The 18,605-nt window shown below is 43.1% G+C and overlaps 2 protein-coding genes across 2 annotated transcripts in view; one reads left to right on the forward strand and one right to left on the reverse strand.

Annotated features, from left to right (window-relative positions):
- Window positions 1-13,088, reverse strand: part of RNF121 (ring finger protein 121) — a 93,676-nt gene extending 80,588 nt beyond the window's left edge. Inside the window, exon 1 of the mRNA XM_020967652.2 lies at window positions 12,994-13,088. Within this exon, the coding sequence (XP_020823311.1) occupies window positions 12,994-13,053 (60 nt within the window). The 5' untranslated portion in view covers window positions 13,054-13,088. The remainder of the gene's footprint in view (window positions 1-12,993) is intronic.
- A 371-nt stretch (window positions 13,089-13,459) lies between these two features.
- The window catches only part of LOC110195009 (short transient receptor potential channel 2), a 32,472-nt gene continuing 27,326 nt past the window's right edge, over window positions 13,460-18,605 (forward strand). Inside the window, exons 1-2 of the mRNA XM_078156992.1 lie at window positions 13,460-13,697; window positions 17,999-18,168. Coding sequence (XP_078013118.1) covers window positions 18,124-18,168 — 45 coding nt within the window. The 5' untranslated portion in view covers window positions 13,460-13,697; window positions 17,999-18,123. The remainder of the gene's footprint in view (window positions 13,698-17,998; window positions 18,169-18,605) is intronic.

An 18,605-nucleotide genomic window follows, 5' to 3' on the forward strand; every position in this document is an offset into this window, starting at 1 on the left:
TTGGTGGAGAAAGTTTCCTCAGCAGGTATTCTCTCTATCAATGAAGTAACAGATATGGACCAGAAAAAAAATAAAATCAGCAGCAGAGCTGAGACTAGAACTTGGGCTTTGATACCTGAAACCCAGGGCTCATTCCACTAACTTATGAGAAACACTGTAGTAAAGTAGTAATAATACTCTGGCAAAATGGCTAAAGTACAATTCAATTCAACAGCTGTTTATTAAATGCCTGTGTATAGAACAGAATACTTTTGGAGCACCAGTACTTTTTAAGAATCTTTGTTTCTTTAAAAGTGAGTCTACAGTTTTTTGATTCTCTATTAAGAAGTTTCTTTACTTTTGGTGTTAGTTTAGGCTTGGGCTTGAGGCGAACTCTGTATCTATCCAGCACCAGAAACTGATAACAATATGGACACTGGCCTTCTGAAACCAACTTTTCATTCAACAACTGTTTATTAAATGCCTGTGTGTAGAGCTCTGTGCTCAGTGCACAGAGATCGGTGTAGATTAGCTCCCCAAGGAGCTCATTGCATTCTACACTCTGAATGACAGATACAAAGATAAATGCAATACACAATAATAAAAGTGCATTGGAGAGATGCAAACAAATACTTCTATAAGGAACAGAGGGAAGACAAGTTTGACTGGGTCAAAGACAGGTGAGTGGTGGTGGTGCTGAATAATATCCAATAAGGCTGTAAAGACAGTTTGGGGCTAGATTGTATATGGTTTAAAAGCTAAAAAAAAGAGTTCAGATATGATCCTAGATAGAAGTAATAGGAAGTTCCTTGTCAAATCAACAAGCATTTATTAATCAGCTGCTATGTGCCAAGCATTATGTGCTAAGCATTGGGGATACAAAGAAATGCCTTCAAGGAGTTCATTTTTTAATGGGGGAGGCAACATGCAAACAACTATGTACAAGCAAGATATTTACAGGATAAGTTGAAGGTAATCACATAGGGAAGGTACTAGCATTAAGGGACACTTCTTGCAGAAGGTGGGATTTTAGTTGTGACTTGGAGGTTAGGGAAGGTAAGGAGGTTGAGCTGAGGAGGGAGAGAGTTCCAGAAATGGAGGAATGCCTGGGAAAATGCCTAGAACTGGGAGACAGAGAGTCTTCAAGAAACAGCAAGAAGACCAATTTTGCTGGATCAAAGAGTGTGGCTGGGGGGCAGCTAGGTATTGCAGTGGATAGAGCACAGGCCCTGGAGTCAGGAGAACCTGAGTTCAAATCTGGCCTCAGACACATAACACTCACTAGCTGTGTGACCCTGGGCAAGTCACTTCACCCCTTTGCCTAGCCCAAAACAAAACAGAGTGTGGCTGAGGGGGGTGGGGGGGGTGGGGAAGGGATTTGTGTATAAGATATAAGAAGACTGAAAGGTAAGAAAGTGTCAGATAATGAAGGGCTTTAAAAGACAAACAGAATTTTATATTTGATCCTGGAGGTGACAGGGAGCTACTGCAGTTTATTGGATATCGGAGTGACATGGCTAGACTTGTGTTTTAAGATGCTAGCTGTGCACAGAGGAGACTAGAGGCAAGGAGACAAGCTAGTAGACTTCTGAAATAATCCAGGCGTGAGGTAATATGGGCCTGCATCAAGGTGGTGGCAGTGTCAGAAAAAAGGAGGAAAGAAGGAAGTGAAAAAGCATTTCTTAAACACCTACTATGTGCCACTATACTTTACAAATGTTACCTAATTTAATCTTCCCAGCAACCCGGGAGGTAGATGCTATTATTATCGCTATTTTACAGGTGAGGAAAGTGAGGCAGATAGGTTAAGTGATTTGCCCAGGATTTGGAACTCAGGTCTTCATTACTGCAGGCCAAGAGCTCTGCCTGAAAGAAGGAAGTAAACAGCAAAATTGTACAGGCCAGCCTCTGTGTTTGGAGTGTACCCCTTTCTGAACTGTGTCTCATATTCAAATGAGCTTATTAACTGCCCAACAGGCACCCCCCCCCCCACCATGTAAATTTAGTCAATGGGAGTGGGGATGGTTTCACTGTACTCCCAGCTCTGCGTCAGTGAGTTCATCCCAGACTTGGGATGTGCCTCCAAGGCCCTGTGCTAGGCTCTAAGGACATTAAACAAAGAAATCCTCAAAATCCTTCCTCATAGAAGGAAGCCATATACTTTTTACATACAAGAAAATACAAGGTAATTTTAAGAGAGGAAGAGCACTAACAACCAGGGGAATCAGGACAAGCTTCACAATAGAGGTGGGACTTCTTGTGGCATCTAAAGTTTAGTTTTGAGAGTACCCTGACCCCCTAGAATTCTTATGGGGCACAATGGCGTAGAGTTTTAGGCCTGGTGTCAGGAAGACCTGAGTTCAAATACAGTCTCAGACACTGACTAGGTGTATGACTCTGGGCAAGTCACTTCACCTGTTTGACTCAGTTTCCTCAACTGTAAAATCGGGATACTAACAGCACCTACTTCCCAGGGTTGTTGTGAGGATCAAATGAGATAATAACTGTAAAGAGCATGGCTTCCCCGCACATAGAAAGTGCTATATAAATGTTAGATATTATCATCATGTTCTTTCTAGGCTCAGCTCACTGGCTCCTCCCAGGTAAGGTTTTCCTAGGTCCCTTCAGCTGTAGCACCTGCACCTTGCCTCCACCCCTGGCCAGGGGAGGAACTCGTTTTTTTGTCTTTGTAACCCTAGAACCAAGCACAACACTTACATACAAGAGGTGCTTAATTAATGTTGGCAGAACTGAATTTAGTCTAAGCTTTAGGCAGGTTTTCTTTTGGCACAAGGTTAGTAGTACTCATTTAATCCCCTAGTTGGGAACTGGCTCTTCTCCATGATAAGAAAAAGCTTTCTAAGGTCCAAACTAGGCTGGCCAGCTACATAGGGCTATTTCCAGTGGAGTACACATGCTCCATGTGTCTTTGCACCTGCCAGAATAGTGGGCATTATTCCAGCAGACTGAGTTTCCTCTGGTCAAGCCAGCTTATTTTCCTCACAATTCAAGATGTACCTTTCTCTTAAACTCTTCCTTCCCTTCTAGTAGTACCACACCACTCAGACACCAATTTGCTCTATGACCCTATGCAAGTCATTTTCCCTCTCAAAGTTTCCATTTCCCCTCTATACAATGAGAATTGGATTAAATTATCTTTTACTCTAACTGAACTAATCTTATCATCTCCACTCCTTTCAGTGAACTATCTCAAAGTTGCAGAATGCTCTGGCCCAGAAGTCAGAAAATAAGTTTTGGTCCTGACTTTTCACTGATTCACAATGTGACCTTAGGCAAAACCATCTTTTTTTCCTGGGTCTTAGTTGTCTTATAAAGTGAGGATGTTAGATTACTTGTCCTCTTCAGTCTCTTCCATCTCCAACAGTCTAGAATCTGAGTATCCAAGAAGGGTCTAGCAGGGATGGGGAACCTGTGGCCTAAAGGCCACATGTGGACCTCTAGGTCCTTCGACTGAATACAAACTTCACAGAACAAAGCCCCTCAATAAAATGATTTGTTCTGTAAAACTTGGACTCAGTCAAAAGGCTACACCCAAGGACCTAGAAGGCCACGTGTGCCTCGAGGCCACAGGTTTCCCGCCCCTGGCCCTAGTACATAGAGGAGAGGCTCTGATGGCATCCCCCTTTCCAGCAGACAATCAGGTTCATTCTTGCTGCTGATCCTTTGCTTTACTTTGCTTCCTTTCCTCTACTCTGTCTATTCAATCTTATCTATTCTTCAAGGTCTAGCTCAAGTCCTCCAGGAAACCTCACAGATTTCTTAGAGCTCTTATAGCCTTGCTCTCTCAACACTGCATTTGGACATTTATAGTATCTGAACAACTTTAGGCAAAGGATTATAGGCCTTACTTTCTCATCTTTAAATTGGAAGTATGTCTTCCCCTTCTCCTACATAGGAATGTTATGAGAAGTCTGAAGCAGTGAGAGATGAATTCTGTCACAGGGAGGGAAAAGAGAACAAATCAGAGTTGATGATGAAAGCTCACACTTATATAGAAAGGGCTTTATAGCTTCCAAAGTGATTTCACGTACATTACTTATTTTGATTTCCAGAATGCTCCTATGAGATAAGGAGAGCAAAGATTGTAATTTTCATTTTACAGGTAAGAAAACTGAGGTTCAGATCAAGGGACCTACACCTTAAATCACAAAACTGACAAAGAACAAAACTGGATCTCAAACTTGGGTCTTCTGATTCCAAATCAAGGCTCTTTCTTGTCTAATCAGCAAGTGTTTATTAAATACCTACTATGTGCCAGGCACTGAGAGAAGCATTTTTCACAAAAGCAAACAAGGCATCCTCACAGAGCGCAAAGAAAGCAATGATAAACACTGGGCTACTTCCTTGGTCAATACAGTCTTTTTGTTTCATGGTATAATTTTGGACATGTTAAGGTTTCCAAGAACCTTTCAAAGAGTACTGCCTGAAGGGCATAAATGTTAAACTGCCTTTTCTCAGTCAACAATTTCTACCAATGGCATTAGACAGGTTAGAGCAGATGAGCACAGAAGTGCAAATCCATTTTGCTTTGTAATGATACAAGTTTTCAACAGTTTCCAGGAATGTACTGTGGGACCAAAGCAGGAACTGTACTTTAAAAAAAAATTCTTCCCTGTGATCCTATAATTCTATGAATTTATATGGTAACAGTGAAACTGTATACAATTATTTAAAATAAAACTAACATTTTCTCTATGCTTTGATGCAAGACAGAAGGTACTCGTTTAATAAAAGCATTTGGTTTTAGAGTTGCAAGACCTGGATGGGTTGAAGTTCTGGTTCTGCCACTTATTAACTGTGTGATTGTGGATAGGTCCTTCCCACATTTTGTACCTTACCTTCTACATCTGTTAAATGGGAATAACAATACTCAGATTAGGATCTCATAGGCCTGTTGCGATGAAAGTGCTTTATTAATTGTAAAGTGCTACAGAAATGGGGATTATTTTTTATGTAGCATAAAAATGCAAAATGCTTTCCAAACCTTGATCAGTTTTTTCAATTCACTAGGAGGTTAAAAGGAAATTTGTATTGCCCCTGACAAACAGAGGCAAGGTAATCCCAGCAGTGATATTCCACAGCTAGGTGAACTTAAATATCTGTAATGCAAATCATGATGGTTCATGTACTACAATGTCTCTTGTTCTCAACAGGCACAATACTTGGAATAACCATTCACCATGTCCCATATTCAAAACCTTTTACTCTTTCCTCTCCCAGCATTCATATCCAATTACCAAGCCCTACTAACCAACTTAGTAGATAGTCTTTGAGAGGTGCTATGGTTGTGATCAATCTCTGTCTTTGTATTACATGCCTAGTAGTCAGTCTAGCACAAAGTACGTACTTAAAATGCCAGAATTTAGCACAAAGCTAATGTATTTTCTTTCATTCATTCATTTGGTAACCCAGGTTTCACTATAACTTTAAGTTTTAAGGCAAGTGTAGATGGGCATTTTGGCAGGCAGGTAACAAGCTGAATATCACAGGTCCAGTCAAAATCAAAAACAAAACCATGCAGAACTTTCTGGTCCAGTACTGTCATCTCTGTAAAGAACAAACACTACACGCCAGGATTTTCTTGATATCTCTTCTTTCTGGGTTCTCCCACTTATATTAATACTCCTCAGCATCCTTTACAGGATCATCATTCAAGTCCCGTTTCCTTTTCAAGGTGTATCCCAGGGCTTTCTCTGACTTGGGCTATCATCTATTCTCTTTCTTGATGACCTCCTCAGCTCTCATGAGTGAGCGCAAACTCATTAATTCACTACCTTTAACAAGCTTCACATATACCTCAGATTTGCCCTGCCAGGGTGCACATCCTAACCTTCTCCCTGTCCTTTCTACCTCTTGTCCAGGAAAAGTAATCAAATCAATACTACCACTTCCCTGGCTACCACTTCCCTATATATGTGTCTCACTCAATTAGAACATAAGCTCCTTGAGAGCAGGAGTCCCACATCAATGGATTCCAATGACTGGAGGAAAGAGTAGGGCTAATCACTTTGCGTAGTTCTGCCTCACCTAAATCCAACCCACTTGCAAGTCATGACACCCTGTCAATCCTGATGGATTGATCCTCTTCAAGAATGAAGGATGAACAATAGTGTTTGGCACAAAAGAGCTTAAAAATGTTTTTTCATCCATTAATCTTTATGCAGATAACTCTAATTTAATCTTTCTCCTGAGTTCCAGTTTTGAATCACCAACTGCTTATTTGATATTTCCCTTTGGATTCCCATAGACATCTCCAACTTAGCATGTCCAAAACAGAACTCATTCTTTTTCTTCCAAAATTTCCTAACTTTCTTCTACTAGGGGCACCATTATTCTTCCAGTCACTCAAGTTCACAACATCAGAGTCATCCGAACTCTTTGTTCTCTCCAATATCTAAGCAGTTGCCAAATTTGCTACCTCCACAACACCTCTCAAATCTAACCCCTTCTCTCAAAAAATACCTCTGCTTAACATTGTTTCTAGAATCAAACAGATTCCTTCATTTGGCATTTGAAGTCCTTTGCTATCTGGCTCCAATCCACTTTTTTAAGCATCTACCCTTTCCAGTATTATACAATACTCCCCTTAACACACTTTACAATCCAGCTAACTCGACTTCTTACTGCTCCTCAAATAAGATATGTCTTCTCCAGTTTCTATGCCTTTGCTCAGACTGTCCCCAAAGCTTGGAATGCTTTCCCTCCTCACCTCATCTTTCCAAATCCCTAGTTCTTCAATGCTTGGCTCAAGTGCACTTGCTATAAGACCTCTTCCATCTACTCCAATTCTTAGTACTCTACTCTCCCAGACTTCTTGAAATTACTTTGTATATTTTCGTAGCTCATGCGCCACCTCCTACAGGAAGCCTTTTCTGACTCCTCCAGTTCCTAGTGCTCTCCCTGCCTCCACAAAATTACTTTGTATATTTTGTCTTTACTTATTTGTTTAAATGGTCTTCCCACAAAAGCTTCTTGTAAGCAGAGGTTGTTTGAATTTTCCTTTGTATTTCTGGTAACTAGCTCAATATGTTGTACATAGGTGAGGGCTTAATAAATGCCTGTTGACATGAATGTTTTCTGTTTTCTCTCCACAATGCCTATGTGAGATACTCAGGATGGTCCTTGGCTCTCATTATGTGGAACCCAGGACCAATAATCTAACTCCACACGGAGCAGCAAACCAACCATTTACTTCAGCCTTTTTTCTTTGTGAGGCAATTGGGGTTAAGTGACTTGCCCAGAGTCACTAGTAAGTGTCAAGTGTTTGGTCTGAGGCCACATTTGAACTCAGGTCCTCCTGACTTCAGTCTTTTTAATAGCTTTATTCCTTTACATCAAGGAGCTCAAAATTCTCTCAACTGTCAGCAATTCTGATAGATTTGCACATTTATTAGCTGGGGAAATTCTACAATTTCAACAATTTAAAATTCTACAATTTTAACAATTCACCCTGACACAAACAGCAGCACAGGAAACAATACCACCATCCATACTGAATGTAAGTTCCCCAAGTGGTTTCATAATGAAGTAGAAAAAACTTTGATTTGGAGTCAGAAGATCTGAGTTCCAGTCCTAACTCTTGCCAAGAACTCCTTGTATGACTTCAGTAAATATCCTCCTCAATTTCACTTCTGCAATATGAGGGCACTGAATTAGACAATAGTCCCTAAGGTTCCTCCCAGTTCTGACACTTCTGACTCTGACATTCTCTATTCTAGTCAATCTAATGCTCTATTCTAAAGCTCCTTTCTATACCAACATCCAATGTGAAATAATACAAATAAAGCCCTTTACAAACATTAGCTATTAACATGGTTTAAGATCACTTCTAGCTCTAACATTCTGTATCTTGTACCCTATTTAGGACTTTCTCAGTTCGGATATTCTGGGGTTCTAAGATCACAGTATCATCATTAATTAGGACTCTCAATACTCAGCCCATTCTTCTAACCACCTCACCAATACATAAGGCCTTAGTTGATAAAGCCCCATTTCCCAAGTTTTAGGATTATCCAAAGGGGGAAAATAATACAAGCTTCTAGTAAGGAACATACATAATAGATGGACTAACAGCTCCCCCTTCACAGCTCGTATTGTGTTAACAACATCTTAAACCCGTGTTCCTCATAGCTGCCTCTACAATTCTTGCACATGGCAGGAGCCATTTTTCCAAAGGAAATGAAAATGCATCAGTCCTACCACTCAGCCAAGTTGTTCATTATCTAAAGAGCTTTCAGGCTCTTCTTCTTTGGATAACTGAGACTCCATAGGAGTATAAACCCTCTACTACTACAGTTGGGCAGTTTGATAATAACTAACATTTTAACTGCTCATTATTGTATATTTACAAAGTTAAGAGGGGAGAGAACATTGAACCTGGATTTTTGTCTCTGCTCTGCTAATACATGGCCTCCAGCAAGTCACTTCCCATCTCTGGGTTTCTGGAGATGATCTTCAATGTCCCTTCCAACTCTAAAAAGTTCAGAGATTCTAAGAGTTGGAAGGAACTTGAAATCATTTAGTTCAAACCATACCTAAGCAGGAATCTTCTCCAAAACATCTCCAATATTACAGCCACTCAGCCTCTGCTTAAAGACCTTCAATGACCGGCAACTCGCTACCTCATGAGAAAACCCACCACACTTTTTGACAGCTTTACTTGTTAGAAAATTTTCCTTACATTAAATCTAACTCTGTTTCTCGGCAACTTCCTTCCTCTGCTCCTAGATCTGCCCTTTGGGTCCAAGATGAACAAATCTAATAACTTTTACAGTTCTGTGATACTGGTGCCAGATGCAAAGAGTATTAAATGCTCTCCTCTGTGGATGAAGGATTCTCAAATTCAGGTAGAGCCACAGAGGTGAGAAATGCCTGGTCCTTTTACAGTACAGTATGTTGGCAATATTCTCACTCTAAAGTTAGTTCCTAAATCAAACGTAGGAGTTTCTACCAGTCTAGAGTTTCTAGTCAAACAATAATTTATAATAATAATAGCTTATGTTTATGTTTAAGGTTTTCAAAGTGCTTTAAGCACATTTTCATATTGTATTTATATATATTATACCTTGATCATTTTCCTCAACATATAAAACCAGTTACTTGGGTCCCCTCTCAAGGGACTAACAGATAGTTATATGAGAAGCCAGGTCCTAGGTTTTATTCCCACAAGTTATAATGCAAAGACACCATTCAGAAACAAGGATGTCTCAGAAATTAGAAGAGAAGAAATGTAGTACAAATCCCATAAGGCTTGTATTTCTTTTATATTTAGCTATATCTCTGACCACCCATAAGGTCAGTAGGCCATGATACTTAAATTATATACCCATCTCACCTTACATGTATATAATACTTCATACTTCTCTCTTCCTCTTCTCAATCCCTTGAAATCTGACTTCCAACTACATTGCTCAGCTGAAACTGCTCTCTCCGAAGTTACCAATTATCTCTTAATTACTAAATCTAACGGTCTCTTCTCAAGCCTCATCTTTTTTTTTTAGTTTTATTAATTTATTTTGGTTAATCAACAATCACTTCCATATGCTTTTGAGTTGAAAATTTTTCTCCCCCTTCCTCCCCCCCTCCCCAAGACAGAGCATAATCTGATATAGGCTTTACATTTACATTCCTATTAAACATATTTTCACATTAGTGAAGTTGTAAGTAAAAATTAAAACCAATAGGAGGAACCATCAGAAAGATGAAACAAAACTCAACAGAAGGTAAAAATAAGTGAGAGCGATTCGACTTCCATAGTTCTTTCTTTGAATGTGGACAGCATTTTCCATCCTGAGGCCTCTGGAGGTGTCTTAGATCCTTGTAATGCTGAGAAGGGTTCAGTTTAACATTCTTAGTCGTTGCATAACATGGCTGCTATTGTGTACAAAGTCCTTTTGGTTCTGAAGCTCACTTCACTCAGCATCAGACCATACAAAGTCTTCCCAGGTTTTTCTGAAGTCAGCCTGTTCATCATTTCTTATAGCACAATAGTATTCCATTACATTCATATACCACAACTTGCTCAGCCATTCCCCAATTGATGGGCATCCTCTCAATTTCCAATTCTTTGCCACCACAAAAAGAGCTGCTATGTATATTTTTGTGCATGTGGGTCCTTTTCCCATTTGTTTGATCTCTTTGGGATATAGCCCTAGAAGTGCTATTGCTGGATCAAAGGGTATGCACATTCTTGTAGCCCTTTGGGCATAGTTCCAAATCGTTCTCCAAAATGGCTGGATCATTTCACAACTCCACCAACAATGTATTAGTGTTCCAATTTTCCTACATCTTCTCCAACATTTATCATTTTCCTGTTTTGTCATGTTGGCCAATCTGATAGGTGTGACGTGGTACGTCAGGGTTGTTTTGATTTGCATTTCTCTAATCAATAACGATTTAGAGCATTTTTTCATATGACTACAGATGGCTTTAATTTCTCCACCTGAGAACTGTCTGTTCATATCCTTTGACCGTTCATCAATTGGGGAATGGCTTGTGTTCTCATAAATTTGTCTTAATTCTCTATATATTTTAGAAATGATCAAGCCTCATCTTTCTTTACCTCTCTACAGCATTACACACTATTGAACACATTTTCTTCTGTTTTTGTGACACTGTTCTCTCCTGGTTTTCCTCCTCTGTCTCCTTTGTTGGATCTTCATCCTTGTTACACCAAATGTGAGTGGACCCCAAAAGTTATCTTAGACCTTCTCTTTTTTCTACATTTTCTTATTTTCAGAGTCTCTCTCCTGAACCTCAATTTTCCATTGCCAGCTGCCTAGTTCACATTTAGATGTGGATCACAACTCCTCTTTCCCCACAAACTCACTCCTTTTCTGAACTACTCTATAATCATTACAGGACAACAACATCCTTTAGAACACCCAGGTTCCCAGCTTCGATATCATTCTTGACTTATCACTCTCACTCACCCTGCACATCCTCAGTCAGCTGCTAAATCTTGTTTCTATCTTTTGAATATTCCCCCTCTCCTCTCTTCTACACTCACACAACAACCACACTAGTTCAAGCCCTTATCACTTTTCACCTGGATAAACGGAACAGGTTCCTAATTGGTCTCTCTACTTCAAGCCTTTCCTCATTCCAAACCATCCTCCATACAGCTATTCAAGCAATTTTTCTAATCAGAAGGTCTGATCATGTTACCTGTCCCCAATCCAATTCAAACTCCAGTGGCTTCTTGTTAATTCTAGGACAAATTATAATTCATTATAAATACAATGGGACTTAAATCTTTTCCTAATCTGGCTCTTTTAACCTTTCTAGGCTCCCTAAACATTACTACTCTCCATGCACTTTATGATCCAAACACAGGAGAATTCTCAATCCACCTCCCTGTCTTTACAACTCTGCATTTTTCCTCCATGCTAGGAATTCACTCCCTTCTCTCTTCTGCCTCTTGGAATTCCTGGGTTCCTTCAAGATCTAGCTCAACCACCAACTTCTACATGAAACCTTCCAGGTCCCCAAGCTTCTAGTGTACTTCCTCTCAAAATTATCTATTTGTCTGGTATATATCATGTGTACATACTCACATATGTACGTGCTGTCTCCCCTGCTACATTACAAACTTCTCGAGGACAAGGCCTGTTTCACTTTTGTCTTTGTATCCCCAATGCTTAGCACAGAATCTGGCACGTCAAAAAGCATTTATTAAGCGTCTACTATGTGCTAGTAACTGGCCAAGCAGTAGGAATACCAATAAAGGCAAAAACAGTCCCTCTAAAAGGGTGCTTATAATTTAATGGTCATCAATTGATCAATTTTCAAAATGCTTTCATACGCACTATATCATTAGTATCTCAGAATCCTAGGGCTGGAAGGGACCTCTGAAGGCATCTAGTCCAAGTTGAAATATTCTTTACAGACAGCCAATTAGTCTCTGTTGGCTCCAGACTGCTCCAGTGACAGATAATCATTAGATAAGAAAACTTAGGCCAAGCTCACAGAGCAAGTTAGCAGGCAGGGAACTACAGGAACCTGGTTCTTCTGAATTCCAGCCAGAGACTGCTAGGACAAAAAGCTTAAGTTTCTCAATTCTTATCAATTTCTCAGGCTCAGTCTCTCATCTATCCTCTAGCCCCTACTTGTGACACCCTTGGCTCCCCCTGGCTCAGAGGCTCCTTTCCCCTTTTTATGGGCCCAGGCAGAGCTCTTACTAACTAGTTGCCTAGCAATCACCAAATCTCCACGATTCTATAACACGCTTCCACAGATGTTAACAGGTAGGTGACTTTCCCTTTGCTAGAAAGGCACTCTTTTCTCTCCCTGGACCCACCGGGCTTCCTTCTTGACCCTTCAAAGTCCTTTCCCCTCTATCCTAGTGACTTCTGCACCATCTTCCCTGTCCGACTACAGGATCATAGATTTAGAGACTGAAGGAGCCTGACAGCTCTGGTTCAACCCCCTCATTTTATACAGAAGGAAAGAGGTGCCCAAAACAGTGAAGTGCCCAGGAAAATGAAAATTCCTTGAAGCCAGAACCGGTCTCATTTTTGTATCTGCACACCCAGCATCTATCACAGAGCCTGGCAAACAGCAGGAACATAATAAGTGCTTATTACTTGACTGCCCAAGGTCACATCGGTACTTGGTTGCAAATTTAGGATTCGAACTCAGGTCTTCTCTATTCCGAAACTACCACTGTAGTTCCCCCGTTTCGCTGCCTCTCCAAGCTTTCCCCTCAGTGACCCTCCTTGGCACGCCCTCCCCTCCCCTCTCTTCTCAGGATGCACTAGCGCCCCAGTGACCCCCTCAGTCGCCCCTCCTCAGCACCCGCTCTCGTCCTGCAGGGGCTCCCTCAGGCCCTGCGCCTTCGGAGCTCCATCGCTGGTCCCCGGGAGCCTTCGAGGGTCCGCCCCCCCGTGACCCCTCAGGCCCTTGTCCCTCCCCCACGCCTGTCACCCGTCGCCCGGGGACCTTCCCCCAGGGACCGCTCCTCAGACTCTCTAGGGATCCCCCCAGGCCTCTCACCTCCTCCAGGTCCCGTTCGCCGGCGGCACCTCCAACCTCCACCTCCACCACCGCCGCCATCTTCCCCACTCTCGCTCTGCGCCTGCGTCCGCCCCCTCAGTTTTAGCGTCAGCTGCTTCCGCCGTTCGGTATCTCCTAGCCAATCATCGGCGGCAGCTTGGTCCGGGAGGGGCGGGGCCTCGAAGCAACCTAAAGGTGCTGTCAGTGTTTGAGGGAGCGTCGTCCTGCTCCTCCCTCCGGACTGCTTCCGTATGTCCCCAACGGAACCGCCAAGCTTTGGAAACATTCCCCAGTCCTATGAATAATGTAAGCGTAGGTCTAGTTGAGGGAAGCTGTGCATCTCTTTCTCTGAAACTCTTCCTGACTACTCCTCTAGGGCCCAGTATGGTCCGAGGAAAGGACGCACTTGGGTGATGCTCCCTTAGCTCACGCTCAACGCTCCTCCCCCCTTCCACATCGCAACTCCCGGCTCTGAGGACTACGGGTCCCAGTGTGCACTGAAAGATTGTGATGTGGAAAGTTACCTAGGAGAGGACGCCCAGAAATAGAAAGTCGCGCCTTCTCTCCCTAAGCGAGTAAAGGGAGCCCGCGCGAGGGCGGGGCCAGGGGTTGGAGGTTGGAGGTCAGAGTGCTGTAGTGGCGGGAACCTAGGCGATGTGGCTGGAGACGCGAGAAGGGGAGGAATGAAAAGTGAGGCTGGAAAGGTAGGTTGGGGGCAGCTTGTGTAGAAGCTCGAGGACCTGAACTTTAGGAAGATCCCTTTGGACCGGAGTGGGGAGAGAGCTGGGACAGGGAGACCGGCAAGCAGGCTCCGCGATCCTGGCGGGAGGGGAGGAGGCTCTCAGCAAGACGAATCTGCAAGCACTTATTAAATGCCCACTGTGTTCCAGGCTGGGACAGCTAGCTGGCGAAGGGGGTAGAGGTCCGGGCTTGGAATCTGGAAGACCCAAGGTCAAAGGTGGCGGCAGACACCTACTAATTGTGAACCTGGGCAAATCACTTAACCCTGTTTGTCTCGGTTTCCTCATATTGAAAATGAGCTAGAGAAGGAAATGGCAAACCAGTCCAGTATCGTTACAAGAAAACCCTAAACGGGATTACGGAGAGCCGGACACAATTGAAACGACTCAACAACAACAAAGCGTTCCAGGCGCGGAGGGTGCAAAGAAAGGCAGGAAAACAAACCCAGTTCATAGTCAAATGGGGCAGACAGCAAGGAAACAGCTACGTACAACAAGAAGACTAGGAAATAACCGACAGAGGGAAGATCCTAGCATTGAAGGGCTTCTGTAGAGGACCGAATTTTAGTTGGATTTGAAGGAAGCAAGGGTGGAGGGGAGTCGGAGATTGAGGAGGGAGAACATTCCAGGAATCGGCGACAGCCAGCGGGAAGGCCCAGAGTAGAGATCCAGCAAGGAAAGGGATAGAAAGAAGTAAGACCCTCACCTCCACCATTGTCAGCTTCCTTATGTGTCTGGTCTTCCCCTTCTTTAGATTGTAAGCTCCTTGAGGGCAAGGACTTCTTCTTTTTCTTATATCCCGGGTACTTAGCACAGTGAATAGACACTTAATTATCGAATTAAACTGAAGTATGAGTAGAGAGAAAGGGATAGATAGGAGGATGTGAAGAATGTAGATTTTAGGAGTCACCTTCCTGGAGAATACAGTATTTAAACTTGAGGGAGCTGATGAAGTCTCAGAGAGAGAAAGAAAAGAGAAGAGGGCTCAAGACCTGAACTTTAGAGAACACACGCGCACACACACACACACACACACACACACACACACACACATACGGTTGGAGGGAGGGGAGGAGGAGCTGGGGTAAGATGTGGGGAGTGATTCCACAAAGGAGACTTGAGAAGGAGCCATCAGACAGAAAGGAAGGGTTCAGAGAAGGAACCTAGTCACAGAAACTCAAAGAGAGTATCCAGGAGCAAAATACCCAACAGTGTAAGGGGGAAATTTAGAGATCGTTTGGAACTTTGGAGAGCATAGTTACTGTAGAACTGGCCTGTGCAACCTGCAGCCTGCAGGCCACCAAAGGATTTCCAAGGCCCATGAAAAATGTAGAGAAGAACATCCTTTATATGTAGAGGAAATCCTTTGACTTGCCACAGGCTGCAGCCATAATCAGTGGTGGGTCGTGCAGGCCTGTTGTAGAGTGTTGAAGTCAGAAGCCTCTTTGCCTAGGGTTAAGGGAGTGGGAGGTGAGGAAGTGGTTGTCCGGGACTATACACCCCTTCTGGGAAAGGGAAGAGAGATAAAGGATAATAGCCTGAGGGGATGGTAGGGTCACTTGAGGGTTTTTTTTTTATGGCTAGGAAGATCTGGGCTATTTTGTAGGGTTGGAACCAACCCATTAGAAGAGATTGAAAATTATAGGTAGAGAATGATTTGTGGGGCCAATTTGCTTCCATCCTCACACTCAAACCTACCCTGTGAATCTCTCCATCTCTCCCCACCAGCCAGCCCTTTACACCGTGGCTCATTTCCTGTACTCTCTCCTTGTTCTATGTTACAAATCAATACCTCCTTCCCCACTGACCTGCCCTACAACCACTCCTTACATCCACTACATTGTATACCCCTTACATATGACCAGCCCTACCTGCCCTGATCTATCTACTTTATCCCTCATTGAATATTCTTACAAGTCTTTAAATGGACCTCATATACCCTGTCCCATTCCCTAGGTCCCTACACACTGGGTGACATCCCCTGCACACAGACTGGATGGCTCTAGACACATGCATACCCAAGAATCTACATACATCCCTTCCACATCTCCTGAATAGTGTGTGTGTACCTCAGATATCTCAAATTGCATATTCCTTCACATATGTATGCACACAGCAACCCACCTAACATTCACAATTCCTGACCACATGACACTACCCATTCCCCATTATGCACCCCGTCTTATCCCCTGTACCCTCCACACTGCACATTCCCTCACACTCATGCTGACCTGCTTTCCCCCACATTCCCTATATTATCCGTATGATACATTACACACAAAAACAGATTCCTCCACTACGTACATGCAGCCCATCTCTTTCCCCTATAACCTCACTGCACATACCCTTACAATGCACCACTAATCCACTCTTTAAACCCTCTTGTTATCCTCTTTAGCCCCCAGCTGCTCCCCACTGCACACATTCTCATACATAGTGACTAGACCTACACACCCTTGGCCTCATTCCCAGTGGCCATTGGATTTCCTATCCACATGCATACTCTCATCATTCTCACCCACTGCATCTGTTCTATTCCCTTACAATGAATTTTTCTTACTCACACTGTACTTATATGACCAACCCTAATGCTCTACTTCATTCCTTACCTCACCCCCTAATACCACCATATACCGTTCTCTAACAGAGTCTAAATACAGGCACACCACCCCTCATGTAGCTACACCCATTGACATGCTTTTTCCCAGCATCCTCTCATATGCATTCTTTGACTGGCCTAATCTCTCTACACTGCACAATTCCTGTCTCACTAATCACTACCTATGCTCTCTACCCAACACGACCCTGTCTGGTTTAACATTCCACTGACCAAACCAAGTAGCCAAACCCACCATACCTCCTACAACCCCTTCTACTCCATATGCACTCAGACCACAGACAAATCTCTATGCAATTCATATGTTCACCGTGTTTTTAATTGAATTTGTCCTGCACGGGCATGTTCTGGTTGCTGTAGGGGATAGATAGAAGAAGACAGGTCCCTGTCCTCCTGGAGCTCACAGGCAACTATTGTACAAGACAGTGTATAGCTCCCATCTCTCATGTGCTTTGACATTTATACAAGTTTTTGCATAATAACCTTATGAGAAAGGTAGTATGAAGTGTTATTTTACAGATAAGAAAACTAAACCTTTGAGAAGAAAAATTACCAGATAGCTACTAAATGGCAAGGATTTGAACCCACAACTCCGTCCTCTTTCCATGATACCCCACTGCTTCTCAGTACATGATAAATGCTATAGAAATGGTACAGACTATATAAGTATTAAGTTCAGAGGAGAGAGATCTTTAAGTGGCATAATTAAAGGCTTCATGGAAGGGAGAATTTGAAATAGGGTTTAAACTATGGCTTTGAATTCAGTCAGTAGAAACTGAGATAGGGCATTCCAGGCAGAAGAGGGAAAGGCATAAATGTGAGAAAGCACAGGTATGTTCCAGGCTCAGTGGAAGGATGGCCTGGCTGGAGAGTGTAAGTATAGGGTGTAAGAAGGGGACCAGTGGGAAATGTGATTGGAAAAGTAAGGCTAGGGGCAGCCCCCAGAGACTTTGGAATGGAAGGTGGAGCAGTCTGGATTTTATCCTGTAGGCAGTGGGGAGCCATCGTTTATTTTTGAGCAGGAGAAGAGTGTGCATTAGGAAGAGTAGTATACAGAATCATAACTCTCAATTTGATGGGACTTCAATTTTACCAAGTTATTTTTCTTACATTGACCCTATGAGGAAACCAAGGCTCAGAGAGGGTTCAGTGACTTGTCCGTGATTGCCTATGAATAACTCACGTTTATATCATTACTGATGATTCACAAAGTGATTTTCTCAAGATAGTCGGGGGGGGGGGAGGCAGGAGAATCTTCATTAGCCCTATTTTATAGTTAAGGAAATACAGGTTCAAAGAGCATGAATGACTTGCTTAAATTGTGCAGCTGTTGTCTGTTAGAAGGTAAATTGGAGGAAAAGACGCTGCAGGCAGAGGGGATAGTTAAATGTTATTTTGCATTTGTTCTCCATTTGTTTCTTGGGTGTGCTTCTTTGCTAGAAGAGACTAGATGTTTCTCAGAGACCAGAACAGGCCTTCCTTCCCGATGTCCTTTCACTGCACCTAGTTGAGGGCTGTCTGTTTGTATACAAATTGACCACTTCACGGATGCTTCTTTCCCAATAGATAAGTGGACTGTTCCTTTGGGCACATTTTCTTCTCTTGCTTCACCCTGCCCCACACTCCCTCCACATTTCTTTCTCCTCAGAATCATCGTCTACTGAAGGGACCAAGAAGAAGCTGAGAGGGCCAATGTGGTGACAGGGTTTGCGTGCATCTTGAGAGAAGGGGCTTGTGGCTGCCCACCTTCTGTGACTGTTTTTACACCGCCTCATGGCTCCTGTGAAGATCAGTCACGTGGTATCATTCTCCTCTCAGGTAACGGGGAAAATTCAGGCCAATAGGATCCTCCGTGGGGTAAAAGATGCAGCCCTTGGGCACCTCTGAGTCAGGGGGGAAGTGTGGTCCTGTTCTTGGGGTGCCCCAGATCTGATGGCGGGGATGTGGCCCTTGATCTGATAGAAGGACACAGCTCTCCTCTTGGAAAGCCTCCAGTTTACTAGGGGAGATACGATTCCCAACCAGGTGGATCCACGTGCTTAGGAAGGAGATGCCTGAACAGCCATTTGGTTGCCCTTTGTGACACTTCCCTCCCCAGCATTTGTGATAGGCCATATAGGGATGCTGGACTTGGCATTGGGAGAACTGGGTAAAATCAGCTCCTAATACACGTAGCCTGGAGAAAGTCACTTAGTCTCCCCATCTATAAAATGGGAATAATAATACTTAGACTATCTACCTCTCAGGATATTATG

This window comes from Phascolarctos cinereus, unplaced genomic scaffold, assembly GCF_003287225.1.
Source record: "Phascolarctos cinereus isolate Bilbo 61053 unplaced genomic scaffold, phaCin_HiC Scaffold_726;HRSCAF=1367, whole genome shotgun sequence".
NCBI lineage: Eukaryota > Metazoa > Chordata > Mammalia > Diprotodontia > Phascolarctidae > Phascolarctos > Phascolarctos cinereus.